General features: G+C 37.9%; 1 protein-coding gene across 2 annotated transcripts in view; it reads left to right on the top strand.

Moving 5' to 3' along the window:
- STK32B (serine/threonine kinase 32B) overlaps window positions 1-20422 on the top strand; it is a 163524-nt gene that overhangs the window by 33131 nt on the left and 109971 nt on the right. For both annotated transcript variants that reach the window (XM_053975150.1, XM_053975148.1), the window contains exons 2-3: window positions 378-433; window positions 7720-7871. In XM_053975150.1, the coding sequence (XP_053831125.1) occupies window positions 378-433; window positions 7720-7871 (208 nt within the window). The remainder of the gene's footprint in view (window positions 1-377; window positions 434-7719; window positions 7872-20422) is intronic.

Genomic DNA, 20422 nt, shown 5'->3' on the forward strand with positions numbered 1-20422 from the left:
TTGAATTATTCTGCGTCCTTTTAATAGATTTCAATATTTCTGGAAAATGCTGAGCAGCTTTTGCTAATGGCTGCATAATGCTAACTTTTGTCTTGTTACTTGGTTAGGGCAGAGATATATTTCTTTTTGGAGATACTGGGCACTGAACACATTGGTCCAAGATGAATTGATGAACAAAATGAATGCAGGATATTTTAAAGCAAACTTATTCTTTGCTAGCTATTAAGTATATTTGGTGCTTTAAGAGGAAAAATGGAATACCGCATTGTAAAAAGACATTAGTTGGACACACTGTAATTTCTTTTCTTATCTGATTTCTGATTCTGACTTAGCACACTACAAACTATTTTCCTTTTCTTCTCTCCTTTATTTTGCAGTTAACTTTGACCACTTTCAAATATTGCGGGCTATTGGGAAAGGGAGTTTTGGAAAGGTAAGGATCAACCTCTCTTTAGCAGTTAAATGTCTAATAGGGAATACTTTATTGTTTTTCTGGCTTGATTATAGTAAAAGAATATAGGTTTTGCAGCCTTTTCCTTCTTAAGGACATCTGGCCACCAGTATGAATTGTCTCTTCATGAAATTATTTCTATTATAATCTATTCACTAAAATTAATTGAGCAAAAGTTATTATAATAATTAATTATCCAAAATGGAGATTAGCAGAATTTAAAAATCTGTCCTGGAAACAAAAAGATAGGAGCAGACTACTTCTTTAGACAGTCCACCAAAGTGATCTTGTTCTTAAATCTCTGAGCTCATTTGTGTCTGTAAAATAATTGCAGTATTTTAAAGGCACTTTGCATAGAATAAATCCTCTTGGGACTGTGTTAACTGACAAACAATATAATTATGATCATTGAGTAAATGTTTGTTCAACAGGATTTTTCTGAAACAGAGAAGATTAATAGTTTGTTTACGCTTGAGTAGACAACCTTTCTTTCCTATTAATAGTGATTATAACAAGGTTTTAAATTTATAATACAAAGCCACATAGCCAAATATAATGCAAATACAAAGCCACAAAGTCAGAGAAAATAATATTTTATATTAAAAATATTAGAAACCATTTCTAACATACAGGAATATATCTGAAGGTGAAATATAACTGATACTTGATCAGTGACTGATGAAACAACAACTGTCTAGATCTTGATTTCAATGAGTCCTGAGTACATGCCAGCTCGGTGCTGGTGAGGCACTTCTGTAACCATGCATTAAGAACACACAAAGGATTTTGCTGTTTCTTGGCCTCCATGCAGAACAATGACTTTAATTTTAGAGAGGCCAGAAATACTTTTTGCAGAACAGCATGGTCCTCATGGCACAGTCCTTGTTCAATTCAGACAGCAGAAACTGTCTTTGAGATCAATAGGACTATATCCTGCTTGGGCAAAAAGGTACTTAAGCACCCCTTAAAATCAGGGCAGCAGAGATCTGTGATTGTTTATTATCACAATACAGAGGTGGAATACCATGTCAAACTAAATAAAGGTCCAAGAATGCAAGTTATGTACAGGAAAAAAAGTTAAAGACATATCCAAATCATGTTGACCCTCACAAAGGAATAGCTACTTAGATCAGAGTTCAACATTTTTGGTTTCAAATTGCCTACTTTTGAATTCACTTGGCAAATTTTTAATATAGAAATAAAACTTGTTTCATCAGCATTTCTAACCTGCCCTCTTCCAATATACTAGTAACTGGAATATGCTAAGCATAACTAGCATAAAGATCTTCCACAAACAAACAAACAAACAAACAAACAAGCAAAAAGTTTCCTGGTATTTATGAAGACCAAGGCATAAGCAAAGAGCTGCCTTCACCTACTTGGCAAAGCAAGATCACTGAAGCCAGAAAGGCTCCTTTTAGAGCAGTGCCCTGCACCTCGCTTGGGTACCACTGATCCGTGCCCTGTCTGTGCCTCTTTGGGAGGGCAGCAGACAACACACCAGGTCTGTGCCAGTGCCTGTCTGCCCAGATAATGCCCCAGGTAGGTCTGCATGTGCCCAGGATTGTGGGAACTGCTCCATGAGTGGCTACACACATTCTGCCACAGCTTGCCCATCACTTGGCTTGAGCAAAAGAACGGCCAACTTACACAGAAGCTGTGGCTGTGATGGTCCCAGCAGGCTCAGACCTCACCTCCTTTATCTGTCCCTTAACAAGGTGCAACCTGAGCTCTCAAAGGACACCTTTGAAGTGAGCCTGTTTGTTTCCAGAAAAAAAGAGCATGCTTGTGGTTTCTCTTCTCTCCACTGCTCAAAACTGCTGTGGTGTATCTTTTTCTGAAAAACATGCAACAGTGTCTAGGAGAAAGCACCTGCTCTTAAGGTGTCCCTAAGAATAATTGGCTACAGAGGTAGCAGCTGAAAGCAAGTGACCACTTCTCAGAAAAGACAGGAACTTGAGATACAAAGTATTTGATACCAAATGGCCTAGGAGTTCCTGTGACAGCAAATGTTGTGACTGTGAATTGAAAATGCCAAAGGCGAAGGCAGGGAGCTGATTTCTGAAGCCAGCTGGGGGCACAGATCCCGGCTGCTGAGGCAGCCAGTCCCAGTGGAGGAGCTGAGGTGCTGAGCATCACCTTGAGCTCTGTGCACGAGAGCGAGCTGAGCAGCACGGGGGCTCTGCAGCAATATCCTGCAGAGGCCTACGGTTGCTGTGGCAACCAAAGTAATTTAAGAAATATTGAGAGAGAGAGAGACAGAGATATTGTACCAAGAGCAATAAAATAAAAAAATAGAGCATGTCTTAAAACATCCTATTGCTCTCAGAAAACAGAAAAGGCCACAGAGGAGCCATCAAGGAAGCAGGCAGTTTAAGAAAGCGTGGTACTGAACATGGTGTTATACACTGCAAGATGCTGGAGCACAGCAGACCCCGAGCAATAGAGATTAATAGTCTTGCATCCCTTTTCGACATTTTCTGCTGCCAGGTACTTCCAGAAGGACAATAATAGGAAAAGTTGCCAGCAACGAGGCTTCTAAATGAACAATAAAGGCAAGACTGACTCACAGAGACAGACATTTGAAACAGTGACTGATTTACCATGTTGTGCTTTTGGCTATGTTATAATAGGTCATTTTAAAATAGGCTTCTTTCTTTCCCTTGCCCATGGAAGGAAAAACAAGGTGATTTGTCAGAAGCCTGTACTCATCTGGGAAAAAGAAACCTGCTACAGCAAGGACTTTCCTGTTGCATTTGACAACTGCAAAACAAGGATTCAAGTGTAGAGGGAACTCACACTTTAAACATGTTCTCTGAGGATTGTGCAACTCTATTTTCACCAATACAGATTCCCCAAAGCGGGTTCACAAGAACCACACTCGTATAAACCTGTAAAAAAATTAGATATTTCTAGAAATATCATAGAAACATTCACCAGTTTCCGGAGTGCTGTGGAGAAGAGTGGATCAAAATCAACCAAGCCTTCATAAAGTAGGCTTGTTTTATTTTCCTGTATGATGTGAAAGGGAGAGGGCTCCTTTGCAAGGGCAGAGACAATAGGAACAGGGACATATGATATGTTAGAAATGCTGTCTCCTGCTTAATCTGGCTATTTCTTCTCAATGTTGTTATATGTAGAGCTATCACTCTTCTCAAACAAAATATTGCAAAAAATTATATATTTGAAGATCATCCAATAAATACAAAACCAGTGAGGGTTGAAATGCAAGAATTCTCATTGTCCTTTACTGCAACAATAACCACATAATTGCAGGGTTACTGCTGCAAAATAATTTGTATTCAGGTGTAACAACTAGTTCTCAGAGATATTATAGTATCAATTTTTTCTGACTTCTCTATTCATGGGAGTTGTTATATTAAACAATCTAACAGTCTTAAATTGAATTCAAATTATAATTTCAAGGTACAAACTCTCTCCTGTTTGTCTAAGATGCTGAGACACAAGACTTAGTTCTGATTAATTTGGTTGTATAAAACAATGACTTCCTGTGATGAAGTAAAATTGAAATTACAGTGGTGTAAACCAGATGCGAGCCCAGAATCATGTCAGCACTGATTGAGGGTACTTTAGTAAATAGTATGCAAAATATTTCAGAAAAAAATATGCTTCTATCCTAAAAGCAACATAACACACAACTGCAGAATATTAATATTGTTTGACAGTATTATGACCTGTTTTTTAGCTTGAGTTAATATGAAAGGATATTAAGCAGATGCTTTGGCTGCTCCAGATGTCATGCCTCGCTCAGGGGAATCTGGGAATGAATCTCCATATTTAAAGGAAATCCCCTGGCAGCCTAAAGACAAACTTATGATATCCATTCTCCAGCCTCTTTGAGTAAATCTTGCCAGCTCTGCTTGTAGGCTAAGACTATGAGAACTAGTTTTTCAGAGCACGTGGGTAGGACACACAAGGGAGCAGAATTTCAGACAGATGCTCAACAGCAGGTTCATCAATTCCCATCTGGAGTGTATCTGATTTCTCTCTTGTAGCCCTCTGTGTTGGGTGAGTGTTTCTGCCCGTGCAGTGCCACAGCCCCTCTGCTGGGCTGGGAGTCCTCATGGCAGCCAAAGCTGCCCCACCTCATCTACTGACACGAGATGCAAAATATCACACAGGAGCATGGGTGAGTGAGCAGCCCAGCTTCCAGCTCTCCACCTAACTGTGCCCTCATGCACAGCTTCCTCTGGCTGTGGTCTTTTATCACCTGTTGTCAAACCACATCTAGTAGCACTCTGAGAGGTCTAAGTACTCCTGTGCTAAATTTAGACCAAAATTGACTCTAAGTGCACCTTGTTCTTTCCACACCATGCACATAGCAGCTATAAGTCTCTTCTAGTGGGAAACAGGAAAAATCTGTGTTTTGCAGCAGGTCTGATATTTCAGCCATCACCATCTTTTGCTCTGGGAAGAACTTTGTTGAAGCTACCCATGGTTGCTCCACCAACACAGCATTATGCAGCTTCCTTCATCAAGCTTCTCTGTTTTTTGCATGTGAAATCAGAGGAAAGTAGTTTAGAAGTGGGCCACAGAACATGTTGCTCTTGAAAAATGAAGCTTAGCCCTGCAGCCATAGTCTATTGTCTTCCTTCCCCAGATTCTGAGGGAAAGTGGCCCCAAGTCACTCTCTGGTCAAATTTCTTCTAACCTGATAGGTTTTAAGGCAGCTCACTGTTACCTTCTACCAGAAATAACAAAAGACACCACCCTGTGATAACAACTAAGATATGTAAAAAAAACCCTTTAAAAAGAGAATCTTTTCACAAGAGATTTTTAAAAATAGCACTATACCATTCCAGTGAAAATTAATGGGGTTCATAATGCCTGCCTTCAAACATGTACAACACGGATGCCTATATCCAAACTGGTAATCTGCAACCTCTTTGGGGAACATTAGAGGGAAACCATTCCAGGGACAGAGATAGTGCCCTGTACCTCTTTAGATCCATACCTTATGAAGATCGCTGCTGTCCTTCTGTACTGACTATGAAGCTGGATAGTTGTTGAGTTCAGAACACATATATGCTCTGAATCATCTTACTGTCTGGCCTTTGGTAAATTATATTCACAGAAAAATTGGAAAGACTGTGAGTGTGATGGGCCTCTATACTGATACATGTAAATAAGGCAATTCTGCACAGACTTTCATCATAATGAGTCATCACAGAATTTTCTTATTGAGGTTCCAGAGCACCTGTTTATCCCTATTTTAAAATTGCTCCTTTGGAACAAAAAACGCCCCAACTTAAACATTTCCCATGAAGATTGCACATGAGAAGGGCTTTCCCCTTCTTTCTTGCTTTAGTGGAAAGTGTCAATCCACTGATGTCCTGCTCATAAGAGCTGACAGCCAGCAGGTAGAAGTGCCAGGGAAGATCTCCAATACGATCCAGTGCTGACATAGCAATGTCAGGCATTTTTTTACAGTAACATCAACATGGATGCAGGTTGTGTTTCCTGATTTTTAGTACGAAGTAGCTTCATTATATTCATTAAAATCCTATTGATTTTGTAACTGTGTTAAAGGATTTGCGTAGGTACACATTGCTAGAAAATGTTTACTATCATTCTGCTGTGAAGCTAGTTGTGCGTTAGGCAAGCTTCTACCAACAACAGAAGGTCTGTTTCAGCTGTGCTGAACACCCTTTTCTTTACTGCCAGGTAAGAGAGCTGCGTGCCTTCTGGAGTCCCAGCAGTGTTTCAAAACTGGTTTGCATGACATATTTTGGTGCTGCCACATTGGTCAAACCTGTAATTCTCAAACCCATTCTCTCAGCAGTCTCTCTAGTCAACCCTTCAATAGGGAGGCTTTTAATGTAATGGACTAGGAGACTTCTGCAAACACCTAACTCTTGGCCAAGTTGTACATGAAAATTATGATGTAAACTGATGTACGTGGCTGAATTTCTGGACTTAGGCTCTGAGCTAAAATCCCCAAATGTTGCACTTTATAATATGACTTGCTAAATTGGAATCTCCACATATTCTAAGACAGGATGTCAGAATTTGCCCTTGAAAATTCTGCTTATGTTTTTGAAGGACCTGTGGGAGCTTGAATAATTCATTTTCATCCCTACTTTTCCTACTCAGTTTCCCACTCGATCCCACTTGCTACTTTTTCTTCCTCCAAAAGGCCAAACGCAATTCCATATTGCTCCACAGCCAGGGTTCTTTCCATATAAATGTGAATCTTTAGTTATCTTAAGAGCATCAACAATTTTCAGATCTTTCATAACAATCCAAGGTGAAAAATAAACAAAATTTCAGCACTCACCATTGTGCAACATTGATGGGCTCAAAACAAAATGTGTGTATGTGTGAATGTATTTAAATATACAAATAAAAAAATAATGCCCACACCAAGTGAATCCAGAATACCTTTGAACTTAGACACTGCAGACCTGGGATCTGAAACATCTAAACCAGATGTTTCCAGTACATTCAGAACAATTGTGTATTTCTCTGTTGCCAAAAATTGTACTTAACCTGATGCTTGGTTGTGGTGCTTGTGCCAGTCTCCAGCTCCATTCTCAAGGTAAAATGCCATGACAAAAGGAAATCCAGAATTCCTATGGAAGTTCTCTTGACTGATTTTCTTCATGCATTTACATTTTTTGGCTTTTGTTAAAAAAAAAAAAAAAAAAAAAAAAAAAAGATAAAGTAAAAGCATAGACATTTGCTGCCAGAGACTAAATCATTGTAATGGTCTCTTGTGAATTCAAAAATATTATGATGAATACCTGTATGAGAATTCTTTTTCTTTCAACAGTAATTAAGGGAGCATAATTCTGATATTTAGATGAAATATTGAGCCTTGGGAACACAGGCAAGGTTTATGATGCAGTAATGAAGATGTGAGTATTGACTTGTGGGAATGAGGACAATGACTGAGCATTTTCCTAGGCAGGAGGCAGTAATTTCTCTGAATAATTAAACAGACTGTGATTTCAGCCATTGCAGCATATTACTCTCAGCTTTACCATGTATGTTCTGAAAGTTATGATATTTTTCTGGGTCTCCATTTCCTCTTATGCAGGGTTGGGTTGGGTTTTTGTTAATTTTTAATTACAATCAATTACAAATAATCCTGCAGAGGTGAAATGAACTTAGTGAGTGTATTACTCAGTTGTAATAACCGGATCTGAATTATTGAAATATCATTAAAGACTCCTTTTTTCCAAAGTCACAATTGAATTCACTTTCTCAAGGTGTCAAAATTTTTCTTTTACTTTGCTGCCAATTAGGTGTGCATTGTACAGAAGAGAGACACAAAGAAAATGTATGCCATGAAGTATATGAATAAACAGAAATGCATTGAGAGAGATGAAGTTCGCAATGTTTTCCGGGAGCTGCAGATAATGCAAGGCCTGGAACATCCCTTCCTAGTCAATCTGTGGTAAGAAAATCATTAAAATGCTTTCATGGATCTCTCATTTTCTCCTTGTTGCTGAATCAGTTCAGAATATGGAAGGCTGGAAAGCTGAAAAGAACAAAATATTTTTGATGACCTCCTTTGTTAAAGGCTTCACAGGGAGTTTTATTTTTCATTAATATTTTTAAGGTGTCTTTTTAAATTGGAATATTTAAACATCATATTAATCTGTTCATTTCTGCTTTGGTTTCCCTCCAAATTTTTACAACACTGTGTTGAAATGTGTTGTCCTGTCTCATTTGTTTTTGACAATACGTGGACTAAACCTCTCTAATAAAGCTGTGGAATATCAAAACTAGCCATTAATTCTTTTTTTTTTTTAGTTGATTCAAAGAAAATTCAAAACTCAATTACTTTCTAAAAATTACTGTCACAGGACAACAAAAAAGTGCCTTTTTGTCACCTGGAATTTCCCTTATCTTCTCCATGCTAGACACTGAATCTTTTGGTCACACATGATTGTGAGGAAATGCTGGTCAAGCAATGACTAGCTTCAACTACACCAGCAGCTTAAAATATTTGCTGGCTCTTATGTAGTGTGATAATACTTGCTGGCTTTTGTAGTGATAGTAGTAATGGGATGCAGAGTTTTCCTCCTTATCTAATGACCTGTATAATTCAGAAAATGAAAAGGTGGAGGGGACATAAACCATTACAATATGAAAATTATTCAGTCTCTGAATAGCTTGACGGGTTGCAGATGGTTACCATGCACATTGATCTTGTGTTTTGTGAGTTTTAGCTGCCTTACTTGAAGTCACTGCCCAACCTACAATGTTCTGCCCATCCCTTGGCTCACTCCTGGTGCCAGGTTAGCACCTTTCACAAATTAAAAGCCAAATTGTGTTCTGTCTAGAGCGAACTTTAGTATAATTGCACTCTGATAGAAAGCATTTGAACTCAAAATTTATTCCAAATTAGCTCCAAAAGGATCTAATTATATGCATATATATGTGCTCTTCACTTGATATGAATGATCTGAGCCAATCTAATACCCTGTTGAAGGCTTTAAAAAACTACATCATTGTGATTGCAATACAAAACTTTCCCAGTATATTTTCCAAGGTTCCAGCAAGCTCTAGTCTTGGGATTTTTTTACCAAAGATATGGTATGTATATCTGTGCTTAGGAGCCTGTGGAGTTCTCTGATATGTATTTGTCTACCTTTTTTGAAATCCCATGAACTTTTGTTCTTTAGCAGGAGGTGTGGAAGTTTCCACTGTGTAACTAGACACTGCACAGAAAGAGTCATAGGTTAATGTGATCTGAGAGATAAACATAGCAGTGCTGAAAGACTGAAGATCAAATATTTATCGTGAAACAAAAAGAATGCTAGATTGCCATTACTGAGTTATACTCAAATGATAAATATTCTTTCTCATTTTCTTTTTCCATGCCAAAGATTAAAGTTGAAACAAGCAATACCTTAAAATGCACTGGGCATGATGATGCCTTTTATCCTGCCTACACCTCTAAGATATCACAGGATATCAAGACTCAAATGTTATACTATATGTGTGTATGAGAAATGCAGAAAATGAAAGAGGAATGTAGTACTCGAGTTACAAAACATTTCAGGCAAATAGGACACTATTCAAGATGCTTCAGTGCACTAACAATGTTTTGTATTTGATGTCTCTAGCAATGGTTATAGTTGACCAATCTATGTACAAGTACTGATCTCTTTACTCTCCTGACCGGCGACAGGACTTGAGGAAATGTCATGAAGTCGAGGCAGGGGAGGTTTAGGTTGGATATCAGGGAAAGGTTCTTCACCCAGAGAGTGGTTGGGCACTGGAACAGCTCTCCAGGGAAGGGATCACAGCACCAGCCTGACAGAGCTCAGGAAGCATTTGGACAATGATCTCAGGCACATGGTGTGACTCTTGGGGATGTCCAGTGTAAGGCCAGGAGTTGGACTCAATGATCCCTGTGGGTCCCTTCCAACTCAGGGTGTTCGATGGTTCTGTGATTTTGTATGAAGCTCTACTGACATTCAGGGACTCAAAATAATACAATTAGAATTGTAGAAACTTTTCAAAAAAATATTTTCATTGACCCTTATTATTTTCACCTGAAGTGCTCACCTCAAACACTGCACATTCAAATGTGTGGTGATTCAAAGATCTGTCTCCAGAGTGAGCTGCTGAACTGCTGGAGAACCTGTATTTCACCCTGGGACAGCAAAGGGAAATCTTGAGCTTGAACCTTCCCAAAAGTAATCTAGTCTACCTTGAATAACTCTTTCCTTGTATCAGGCTTAAAATACGTTTCTATAAAAAATTAGCCTTGAACAATCCCAAGTTAATTTAAATTAACTTGTGATGTATTTCTGGAGTGTCTACACTTGCAGGCTGCAGTAGAATTTTCCAGACCTCTGACTTCTGTGTCCCAAATTTCAAGATATTCTACACATTATCGTCAAATAATGACTTTTGTTATTGAACTGCAACAAGGACAAAGCACAAAAACCATAAATGGTCCATGAATAATGGTCACATCTGTTCAAGCCATATGAAACTTTTACATATATTAATTGTATTTCATTTATTTAATATCTGAAACTACATTTTTATTTCTACCATGGGAAAAGGACCAATGCAAGTATGAATGGAATAGCCCTTAAATATGTTGTTCCCAGGAATAATTTCTTAGAATAACATTTTCATTGTTTGGTGATGAACTAGAACTCTGTTTAATGTATTTCTACTTGCAGTTTAGATGCAATAATGATTTTCATCAAATACATTTTACATTGTAGTTATATTAGATGATTGGCATGAATCCATGAGTTTTCCTCCTATGAGTCAATTCCTGATACAGTAATGGAAGGAAACAGTTGAATCTGCATTTCTTCCATAGTAATTGCACTAGATTAATTTCATTTTTCAGAGTTGGATTTTGCTGTTTGTATTGTTGATTGAACTGTAAATGTACAAAGGGGCTGTATCAGGAACTAATAGGCTGGTATTGTTTCAGAAACTGGAATATTAATCTCACAAGGAACAGTTATGTCATGGTGTATGGGGAATTAGACAACTTCAATTTCTTTAAATGCCAAAGTTCTTTTGGCCTAGTCTCTCTTTCCAGGCTCTATCACACTCTCTTATGGTTCATATCAGTTTTTGGAAATCTAAGGTAAGATTTTGGTGACTAAAATCCTGAAATTAAAATATTTTTATTTTTCATAAAGTATCAATTTCTGTAAGAATGATTTCAGTGTTGTATTTTTTTTTTTTCATTGTGATGAATTGAAATTAAATCCTACATCTTTCAAATCAAAATGTCAAATACTAAATCACCATTGAAAAGTATATTTTGGAGGAAATTCCATCATGATAAGATTTTCATGAGTTTGTGGTACTGTCCCTGATGTGAACAGCTGATTTTCAAAAGTTTATCATCTGGATTTTGAAATAATATTAAAATAGTAATAAATCTCCTCACAACTCCTTGAACATATTAATCTTTCTTTGAGAAATTACATCACCAAAAATAAAAGCTGGCAGTTTAAGAAACAAACATGAATACTGGAAAATCCTTTAGTTTTTCATGATAACTGAAGAAAGTAATGAGATATATGTATACAATCCTTCATCAGTTAAATTCTTGTGGAGAGAAAAAGAGGAGGAAAGAAGGTAAATGTTCTGTGGTGGGGGGTTCTGCTGGATCTATCAGTAACCACAGCTTACACAAGAATACAGAGAACCTTATATAAAACAAAGGTAGCATCTCAACTCTGAAAGATCTCTATTAAGCCTTTTGAAGCTCATGCATCTTCTCTGGGCTTTAATAAATATAACTTTACAATCTCAACCTATAAATCACATTATTTGAAGTATGAACTGTCTTTCATAACATCTGACACAGAAGGAATCATTCTTCTGTAAATGCTCATAAAGCTCGGAGGATAACAGTGTTTTTCAAGAAGGGTTTGGGGCTGATTTATAACCTTCATTTTAGAAATGAAATTGAATAAATGCTTAAAGCCACTTTTATCACCATTAGAGGCATTTCTGATAATAGAGATTTCTTCTTAAAATAAAATGCAGTCCTGTTTTTTATCATACCTTTTTATTTGCCATGGATATTTCAAGCTTAGATGAATGGGCTGTAGAAATGTCAGCTGCCAACTTGGTCCCACCTTGAGTCTGTTCCACTCTAATATTCAGCATTTTATCCATGTTCATCCTTTCCCAGATATCTGAGTGTCCCCTGGGCAAGATGAGTGGTGTTTCTGAAAGTATTCATGTTTTAAATACATTTCTTACAACATGCATTAGGACTGAGCCAAGAGCCAGTGCAGGTAGATTTGGTATTATGTGACTTGTCCTCAGTCATGAAGAGATGTTTGAAGCATCCACTGGCTGCTCTGAAAACAACGTGGCTTACCACAAAAGACAGATTTTTTTTCCCTCAAAAAAAAAAATCATGTATCAAAGTGGTTTCTATGATGATGAGGAACTGAAAAAAATGAAAAAAAAATTGGACCATTTCTCAAAAGTTTTGAAACATTGGTCTTATTTTTAGTAGCCTTGCAAAAATTTTTTAACTTGCCAGGACATTTTCTAAAGCAACAGAGGGAGAAGGATAGGATTTTCTTTTTTCAGCTTATAGGTAATTTTCCTAGTATAGACAAAAAAATATGTTTGATTTATTTAACAAGCCATGAAGAAGTGTTAGCTGCATTCTCTGAGTGGCTATATACTGTGTATTTTTCTTTTCACTTATCAGTCTATGGAAGCTGCATGTATTCCACAGCAGACCCACACCAGTACATTACTGTTGCCAGCTACAATAAGACTAAGTTTCAAATCCAGTGAAAAACTGAAGAACACACATTGCAGCAAAAAAGTTCATGCATTTCTGAGTTAATCTAATATCCCAACACATCTTCAAAAGAAAGAGAAGGTAAATAAAGAGGAAAAAAAAATGGATTCTGGAGGCAAGAAGTTATTTGTTCAGTCTCAAGTGTTGGACGGGTTGCTCAATGTACACACATATACAGATACATAACTGGAAATTAACACTTCCCTGTGAAAGGTGCTCTTTCTAGAGTATTTTGGGAGCAATGCTACCTTGGACTGCCCCATAGCATGGCTTTGCTCCTCAGGTTGGTATCAAAATCTGCATAAATCTACAAACTTAGGGAAGCAAGCAAACCTGACCAAGTGTTTTACTGCTGGGTGGAGCTGAAAACAACCAACCAAGGAACATCAATTACCTATCAGAGACCAAAGCAAGGAGAGGAGGTGGTTTAGGTCCATCTCAGGTGAGCTTGTTTAGTGGCTGTGGTCTTGTGGCTGCTTAACTTGCCTTGATATAGGTGTCCTAATGTGGAATGAAAAGACTTTATGGGGGATTCAAAATTTTTTTTCTGACGCGTTATGACTCATTTTCTGACTTCATGAGATACCACAATAAAAGCTGAGTAAAGTTCATGATCTAATTGAATAACTGCATTCTCTTTTTGGAAGGGAACAGTGGGGTTCAGTGTTGTTTCCTGCTAGGACCCGGGCTGGGTGTTTGCAATTGGCCTGAGAGCCCCGTGAGCAGTAAGATGTTCTGATGAAAAGGAAAGGTAAACTGATGTACTCATGTCTGTCTTCATAGTATGTGGTGGATTCCAAAAAGGTCATGAAAAATCCTGACACACATTCAGTTTTCCTGGAGAGTAATGAAGGTGCTTAATGATCTTTGCTCTCTGGTTATACCCAGCTGCTCCAAGTCTGGTTTATGGGGAGCAAGACTTTGGTGTCATCCTCATTTACTGTGTCTATACCAGTAACTTTAAATTAGGTATCCTTTCTGGGCTCTCAAACCCAATATTTCATATTGCAAAATGTTTCTAGGCCCACTCCCAGCCTTGCTGTGAGCTGGGGCATGAGCAGCATCCCAGAGGAGCCCAGGTGCAGCCAGACTGTCCCCAGCAGATAGGCAGCCTGCACACTGGTGGCAGCCTGCACACCCTGTCCCTGGGTTTGGGAGCTGGCCAGGAACAGACTTTTCTGTGCCATTTGGTCTCAGTGCATTTGGAGAACAGTCACTGATGTGCTTATTGATTCAACATGTGTTTCTTACTTTTGTGGATTTAGCTGAGGTCATGAATGCCAGGCCATGTAATCCTGGTCCATTCCAGATATCTGACAGTGTCCAAGTTTCTTTTCCAGCCAAGAAGAGATTGTAAATCAAGGGAGGAAGATATATTTAGTATCTTGCACAGATCTTGGATGGGTGAATTTTTTTTGCTATAGATGAAGCAAAGGGTGAGTGGTTTTCTCAAATAGCTAGATTAATTCATCACTGCATTAATGTAAATCTGAAATAGGTGAAGATATTGAAAAAGACTGAAAAAATTTTCTGTTCTCTAGAGACTTAGATGAGATAATGATGGAGGAAAAAGGGCAGAGAAAGGTGATGAGACAGCAGGAAGGGTAAGATAATTGGAAGAAAGGAGTATAGAATAGATTTGACTTGAGTTGTAAATGTTCAGGATATTATTTCTAGCTGTGGAAAATTCATTGGACTCAGCACTGCCAGCTGGTGACCTCTGGGTGTTTGTGCTAAATGAATCTTAGCTGTAATATCATCACCAACTGATGAATGTGTGATCCAGCAGTTATTTATTTTTTGTGCTGATTTTAATAACCTAAGATAACAATTGACAGTATTGGGACACTGTCTGGATAAATTTTATTCTGGTGACTAATTGTTTCCTGGGAGAAATTGCTGTCACCTTGAAATATATATCTTTGGGCTCAACTTTAATACATTCCTCTTAAAAAGAATTGGCCTTTGGCATAGTTTAAGTTTTGATCTTTTTTGCATTAGAAACTGATGTACAAGATATTTCACCTCCTGTGTGTCTCTCTGCATCCTGAGACCCTCCTCAGAAGCGTATCTTCTGCATCATTTTTACTGAGACATGCTTTATTTGCTGACCCCAATAAACTTTTCTCACAGAAAGCTTTCACTGCAAGAGGAATCTTACTATAAATATTGATAAATACCAAACTGCTGGGAAAAACAATCCCTTCTGTTCTAAAAATTTTCATTTCCAGCCATGTTCCTCTTATGAATTTGCAATTCTTCCTTTGTTTGACCTTTGCAGTGGGGCAGTTGCTACCCAAAGCAGACCCTCTTGAGCTTGGAGGGAGTCTTGGCCACATTTGTGGTGTAGACAGCTGCAGAAATCCTGTGCACATTTATGGCAGGAATGAGTGTTACTCCTTTTGGGCAGATGCAGAGCTCCAGTGCTGTGGCAGGGGTGAGGGGTATTCTCAAGAGAGCATGACAGCAGGGTTTTGGTGCTCTCAATCTAATGCAATGTGAAAAAAAAAAAAAGAAGAAAAACACTAAGATATTGCTTCAGACTCCTCAATTGCCACTTTTGGCAATTTTTTTTTCTTTTTTTTTTCTTTATTTTTTACATTCTCTGCTTTAAAGGTTATGAATGCCAAACACAATAGCTAGAGTGTGCCATTAGACTGATAATCAAGATCCTGTAGGTAAAGTGGTTTTTTTGATAGAGTAATGAGTACATCTTGTAAATCTACTGTTTTCAGTCAGGATCTCTTACCTATGCTGTGGAAACTGGGACTGCAATTAGCCTGTAGTAAAGGCTCTGTTAAATGTAGATTGCACAAGATGCAGCTCAGTGCTGTGTTAGCAAAGCCCAGCCACAGTGGAATGGCCATCAGAGGGCAAAACTGTATTGGATGCACCTGTAAAACCATCCAAAGTAGGTGATTGTCGCAGAATAAAAATAAGTCCTTGACACTTCTACTGCAAAACTTTGGTACTGAACAGATCCTGCAGATACATAACTAGTCTGAAAATGTTACAGCTGTAACATTTTTAGAAACTTGTCCTGGTTTGCTTTTGAATATACTTGCGGGTTTAGTGATGATGCTTTTTTATTCAAACCAGACAAAACACATAGGGGAATTCCTTTTCATTTATAACAGGCTGAAGTAAAAGTCAGAGAAGTGATGCTAAAAACAAAACCAAAGCCCCCATGGAACTAGCAAGAGATATCAAAATAGTGATAATTGAATATCTATGTGCTTTGGGTGATATGTTATCTCTCCAAGTCATATTTCCTTTTTGTTTCTGCAAGGATGTCAAGTATATTTTTCAAGTTGCCATGTATTAAAAGTTGGGGACGATTTTTGCCAACTGTTCAAAAGGACAGAACAGAAGCCAAAAGCCTGCATATCAGGGTAAAAGAGATGTAAATAAATGATTAAATAATAATAATAAAAATCCTGAGTGCAAGGCAATTTAAAATGTCCATTGTTAGAGTTTTATCAGAGTGAATTTAAAATGGAAAATAGTGCAATTAAACCAAAGCAGGAAATTCTGTAATACATTAATTTTGCCTGCTTAGGAGAATCTTTCCTTTAACTCATTAAAATTTATAAAAGCTTTTATTAATTTAAAAGTCATCTACAGATTTTTACAGCATAAGTGAGCTTTTAATTCCATTTTATTGAACAAAAATTATATTTATTGTACTTGTAAAGTGCAGTGAGAACCTGATACTAAGATTTCAGAAAATTATTAATGGCATCCTGTTTCAGGATTAATGACAGTTGTGCATGTAAAGTTCTAATGAGAAGAGGATCACTCTCAAGTTTCATAAGTACATGACACATAAGGGAGAATTTAAGGTTCCTTTTCTGTGGTGATGTACATTTTACAAATTAACATCCAGAACAAAGAAAGGTTGTGAAGATGGCTATTGGCTATTTAAATTCCTCTGCAAAATGGATATGGCCAGTAGGAAAATTACTTCTGCCCATCAAATTCTCTCTAACTACATAATCCAGAATTTATCCAGGGTGCAGAGAACGAATTCTTTCTTGCAAAAGCTGAGGTGGTGGGATTGAACCTTGTTGACAAATGAGTAAGTGAAATAGACCTAACAGAGAAAATTATTCTTCTTGACCATAGCTTTCACAGCCTCATTAAGAGATGGACTGGGAGACGGACGAGAGAAAATACAGGTGCAAACAAAAATGGTAATGAGCCTGGTGAGAATGTGAACTGTAGCCTGAAAGGAGAAGGCATTCTTCTCTTTCAGGGGTACAAAATCTAATCTAATTAGAAATTGTAACCAGTATCAGTGCATAAATCAGATTCTTCAAGGTCTGGACTTCCTTTACTGATATTTGAAAATAAAGCAGAAGAGAAAATCAGGTATTGTTTCCTGTCTCTCCAATGAAAGTGAGATGAACTATAGTTTTCTGTGCAAGTTGTTCTTTCTGTGGATGTGGAAAACTCTGAAACTTTTTTAAAAGATAACCAAATATTTTGTTCATCTTAAATTACCGCAGTTGAAATTCTCTCTTGAGGAAAATGTCCTTTATTTGAAGAAAATATTCCAAACCTAGATATTCCTTCATAGAGAAAATTTGGTAATTGATAAATGATCAAATGATATGATAAAAAGGAACAGCATGTTCTAAGCCATACCCATTTAAAAGGAATTTTAGGAGTTAACCTTCATAAGGCACTAAAAAAATGTAGAGATATAATTTAGAAGTGAAGATATTGACATCTAAGAGGAATAAAATATGTTATGCTGGTCTCAATTATTATCCTTTTCATTATTGCTCATTGCTTAGTAAATGGTGGCACCTGTAGCCTTGACAGTACAGTGCTGCATTCCTAAGGGAAGGATAAGCATGGCTTCTCTCTAGTCACTGCAACCAGCTCTGTGGAAATGACAGGTAGGACAATTTCCATTTCTTGTACCAGCTTTACTGCATGATCCAGGTTCATGTGGTGAACACCTGCATATTTTTGCTGGGTCTGGGAAGTCTGATGCATCAACGTCTTCCATTCATCCTCAGCCATGGTGGAGTTACCTGCATTTCTGCAATCTTTAGCAAAGTATGGTTTGGGCCAAACAACCTGCAGTGGTCCTGTCTCTCTAAAAACCAGTGGAATATGGTGTATAACAAAGTCCCTATGAAATAATAATGACAAAACTCTGGTTGTGATGCATATTTGGGATCACTAAATTGCAGAGTGGTACTAATGAAACATAGGGTTTTCTAGCATTTATTCAAGTGGAAAGTGAAATTTTAGTTGCAATGAAAAATTGACACTAACAGCATACAAAGATATAAGAATGATAAGGCAGTCTTTTAAAAAGCAGTGACACATTGAAAATATCACTGTGAGTATCTGGGATCACAGAGCACAGGGTGTCTTTGGGACTAGCCTCATGCCATGAGGTGACTGCCTCGTGCATGTGTGCCACCAAGAAATGAACAGCTCTTCCTCCACACAACAAGTAAAAATCTCTTTGACCATTTTTCACCTCAGCAGCCTGAGGCAGCTAAAGAGCACAACAGGATTCATTTACACTAACAGGGAAAAAAATAATACTCTTATGACTCTTTGACAAAGTTCAGTGCTAAAGAGCAGTTTGCGCTTTTCTGCTGGCACTGCATTTTCAGCAAGCTTGTATTAAAAAACTCCACAGAGTCTGTCTGTGTTCCTGATCAATCATGGTAGGCTTTTTTGTGCTCAGCAAGGTCTGTCACTCACTTGTGACATACAGAGAAATGCTTGCTCAGATGTATCCCTGGGTTTCCTCTGTGGCTGGAGGAACCACATATTTTTTAATACCTCTCTCCTTCTGTTTTCCTTTCTGTAGATAATGCAAGAAAATCTTATGACCTTTTCAATAGGGCTTGATATGCCAGCTTCAGGATGCCCCATCAATAAATAGAGAGTTGCCTGTGGTTCTTTCTTTAGCTGTCTGTTTAGTACAACTGATGCCATGTGCACAGTATCTGCATAACTAGTGGCAATAGTTGATACTCCCAATTCAGAAGAAATTTATCTTTAATTATTATCACAACCTTTGACAAGTATAGCCTGCTTTAATGACATACTATATTCATTTTTCTGTATCTGTTCTAATGAACAGTTTCATTTTTTTTCTTTTATCTCGCTTACTTGGGAGACAGCTGAAAATTTTTTATGTCACCAAGGCTCTTGTGCTCTCCTGCTATGTCTGTGCTCTTTCCCAGGGACAAGAGAAAAAGAAGACCCTCCAGATTGTTGTCCAGCTTCTGTCTAAGTAGGAAATCCTGGCTGAACCATGCCTCTACAGCCTTGCAAGCATGACTTAGTCATAAGCTATAGACCACAAGAAGCTAAGGATGCTGTCAATAGCTTCGGAGTGGTGGGGCTCTCAGACACAATGAGGCTGGGGAGCAGCGCTGAGCACAGAAGAGGGCAGGAGCCATGGCTGAGGCTCCCAGCCAGGCTGACAGCATGAGGCAGCTGGAACCAGGGTCCTGTCACTGCCACAGTTTGGTGCACATCAGCAGAAATCAATATGCTCAAACAATTTTTTCCCTGCTTAATCAGTTGTGTCTGAAGTGATTCAGTTTAACATCAGGAAGAGTCTTTATTTTATTCGTACCTAACTCCGAGAAGAAGAGGATGTAAAGTTATAATGACATTAAATGATAGTGTCCAACAAGCATCTCCTTCCCTGAGAAATGGTGGGTTTTGTTGCAGTCTAGAATTGTGGTAAAGAAAAATCTCTAATTATCCATTGTTTAACCTGTGGAAAAAAGTATTCTTAATCTCCTATCTAACCTACTTGCAGAACTTCATTATGTAATAAATAAAAAGTTCCAATTAAGCTTACAGGACTTTCATCCATGCTATCCTCTTCAAGATTCCCTGAGAATACTGAATTTGTAACGTGGAGCTGCAGCAGGGTATAAAACATCACGTGTACCATTGTGTTTGCAGAGCCTTCTTCTAAGGACAAGACTGGAAAAGCAAGATGTGGTGGTTTGTAACTCTTTAAATACGGAATATTTGGGGAAAAAATCAGATCTGGAAGTAAAGTACAGATATATTACAGTACACAAAAGAATGAAACCTGGCAAGTGACAAAGAGTATAATGAAGAGAGATTCTTCTTTCTCAGTGATTGCCTTAAAACCCTCTTGCCACCATCTTGATGCTGCCTCCTTCTGCCAGCACCCACACCCTGACAACTCTCATGGTAACCTGACAAGCTCTTGCTTCTGACCCAAAGTGATCCTTTATCTTACAGAGAAAATGTCAGTTTGCAGGGTCTAAATGCAAGTACATTTCAGAATGGTGCTTCCTCCTATAACTTTACCCTCAAAATGTATCTGGGGAAAGAGTGGTGGGAGAGACTCTCCTTTATCTATCTTGTACATCTGACTTATATCTCTTTTGAAATATTTTTATCGCAAAACCTTTGTTTTGGCAGAAATCTATGCATTTGAAAATCATGTTGTATGTGCTGCCATAATGTTACCAAGTATTGCCCAATACATTTTCTGAACAGAAGAATGATGAGACATTAATTAGGTTCCATTGTTTCTTTGCCTTTAATGCAGGTTTCCATGACAGCAGAGAGAGAAAAATCAGTCAAAGCCAGTAGTTAAAACTGACAATTTGCATTCTGGTCAGTAGTCTTAAAAATGTGATGTACATTTAAATGATTAG

The sequence above is a fragment of the Vidua macroura genome, chromosome 4 (assembly GCF_024509145.1).
Source record: "Vidua macroura isolate BioBank_ID:100142 chromosome 4, ASM2450914v1, whole genome shotgun sequence".
Taxonomy (NCBI): Eukaryota; Metazoa; Chordata; class Aves; order Passeriformes; family Viduidae; genus Vidua; species Vidua macroura.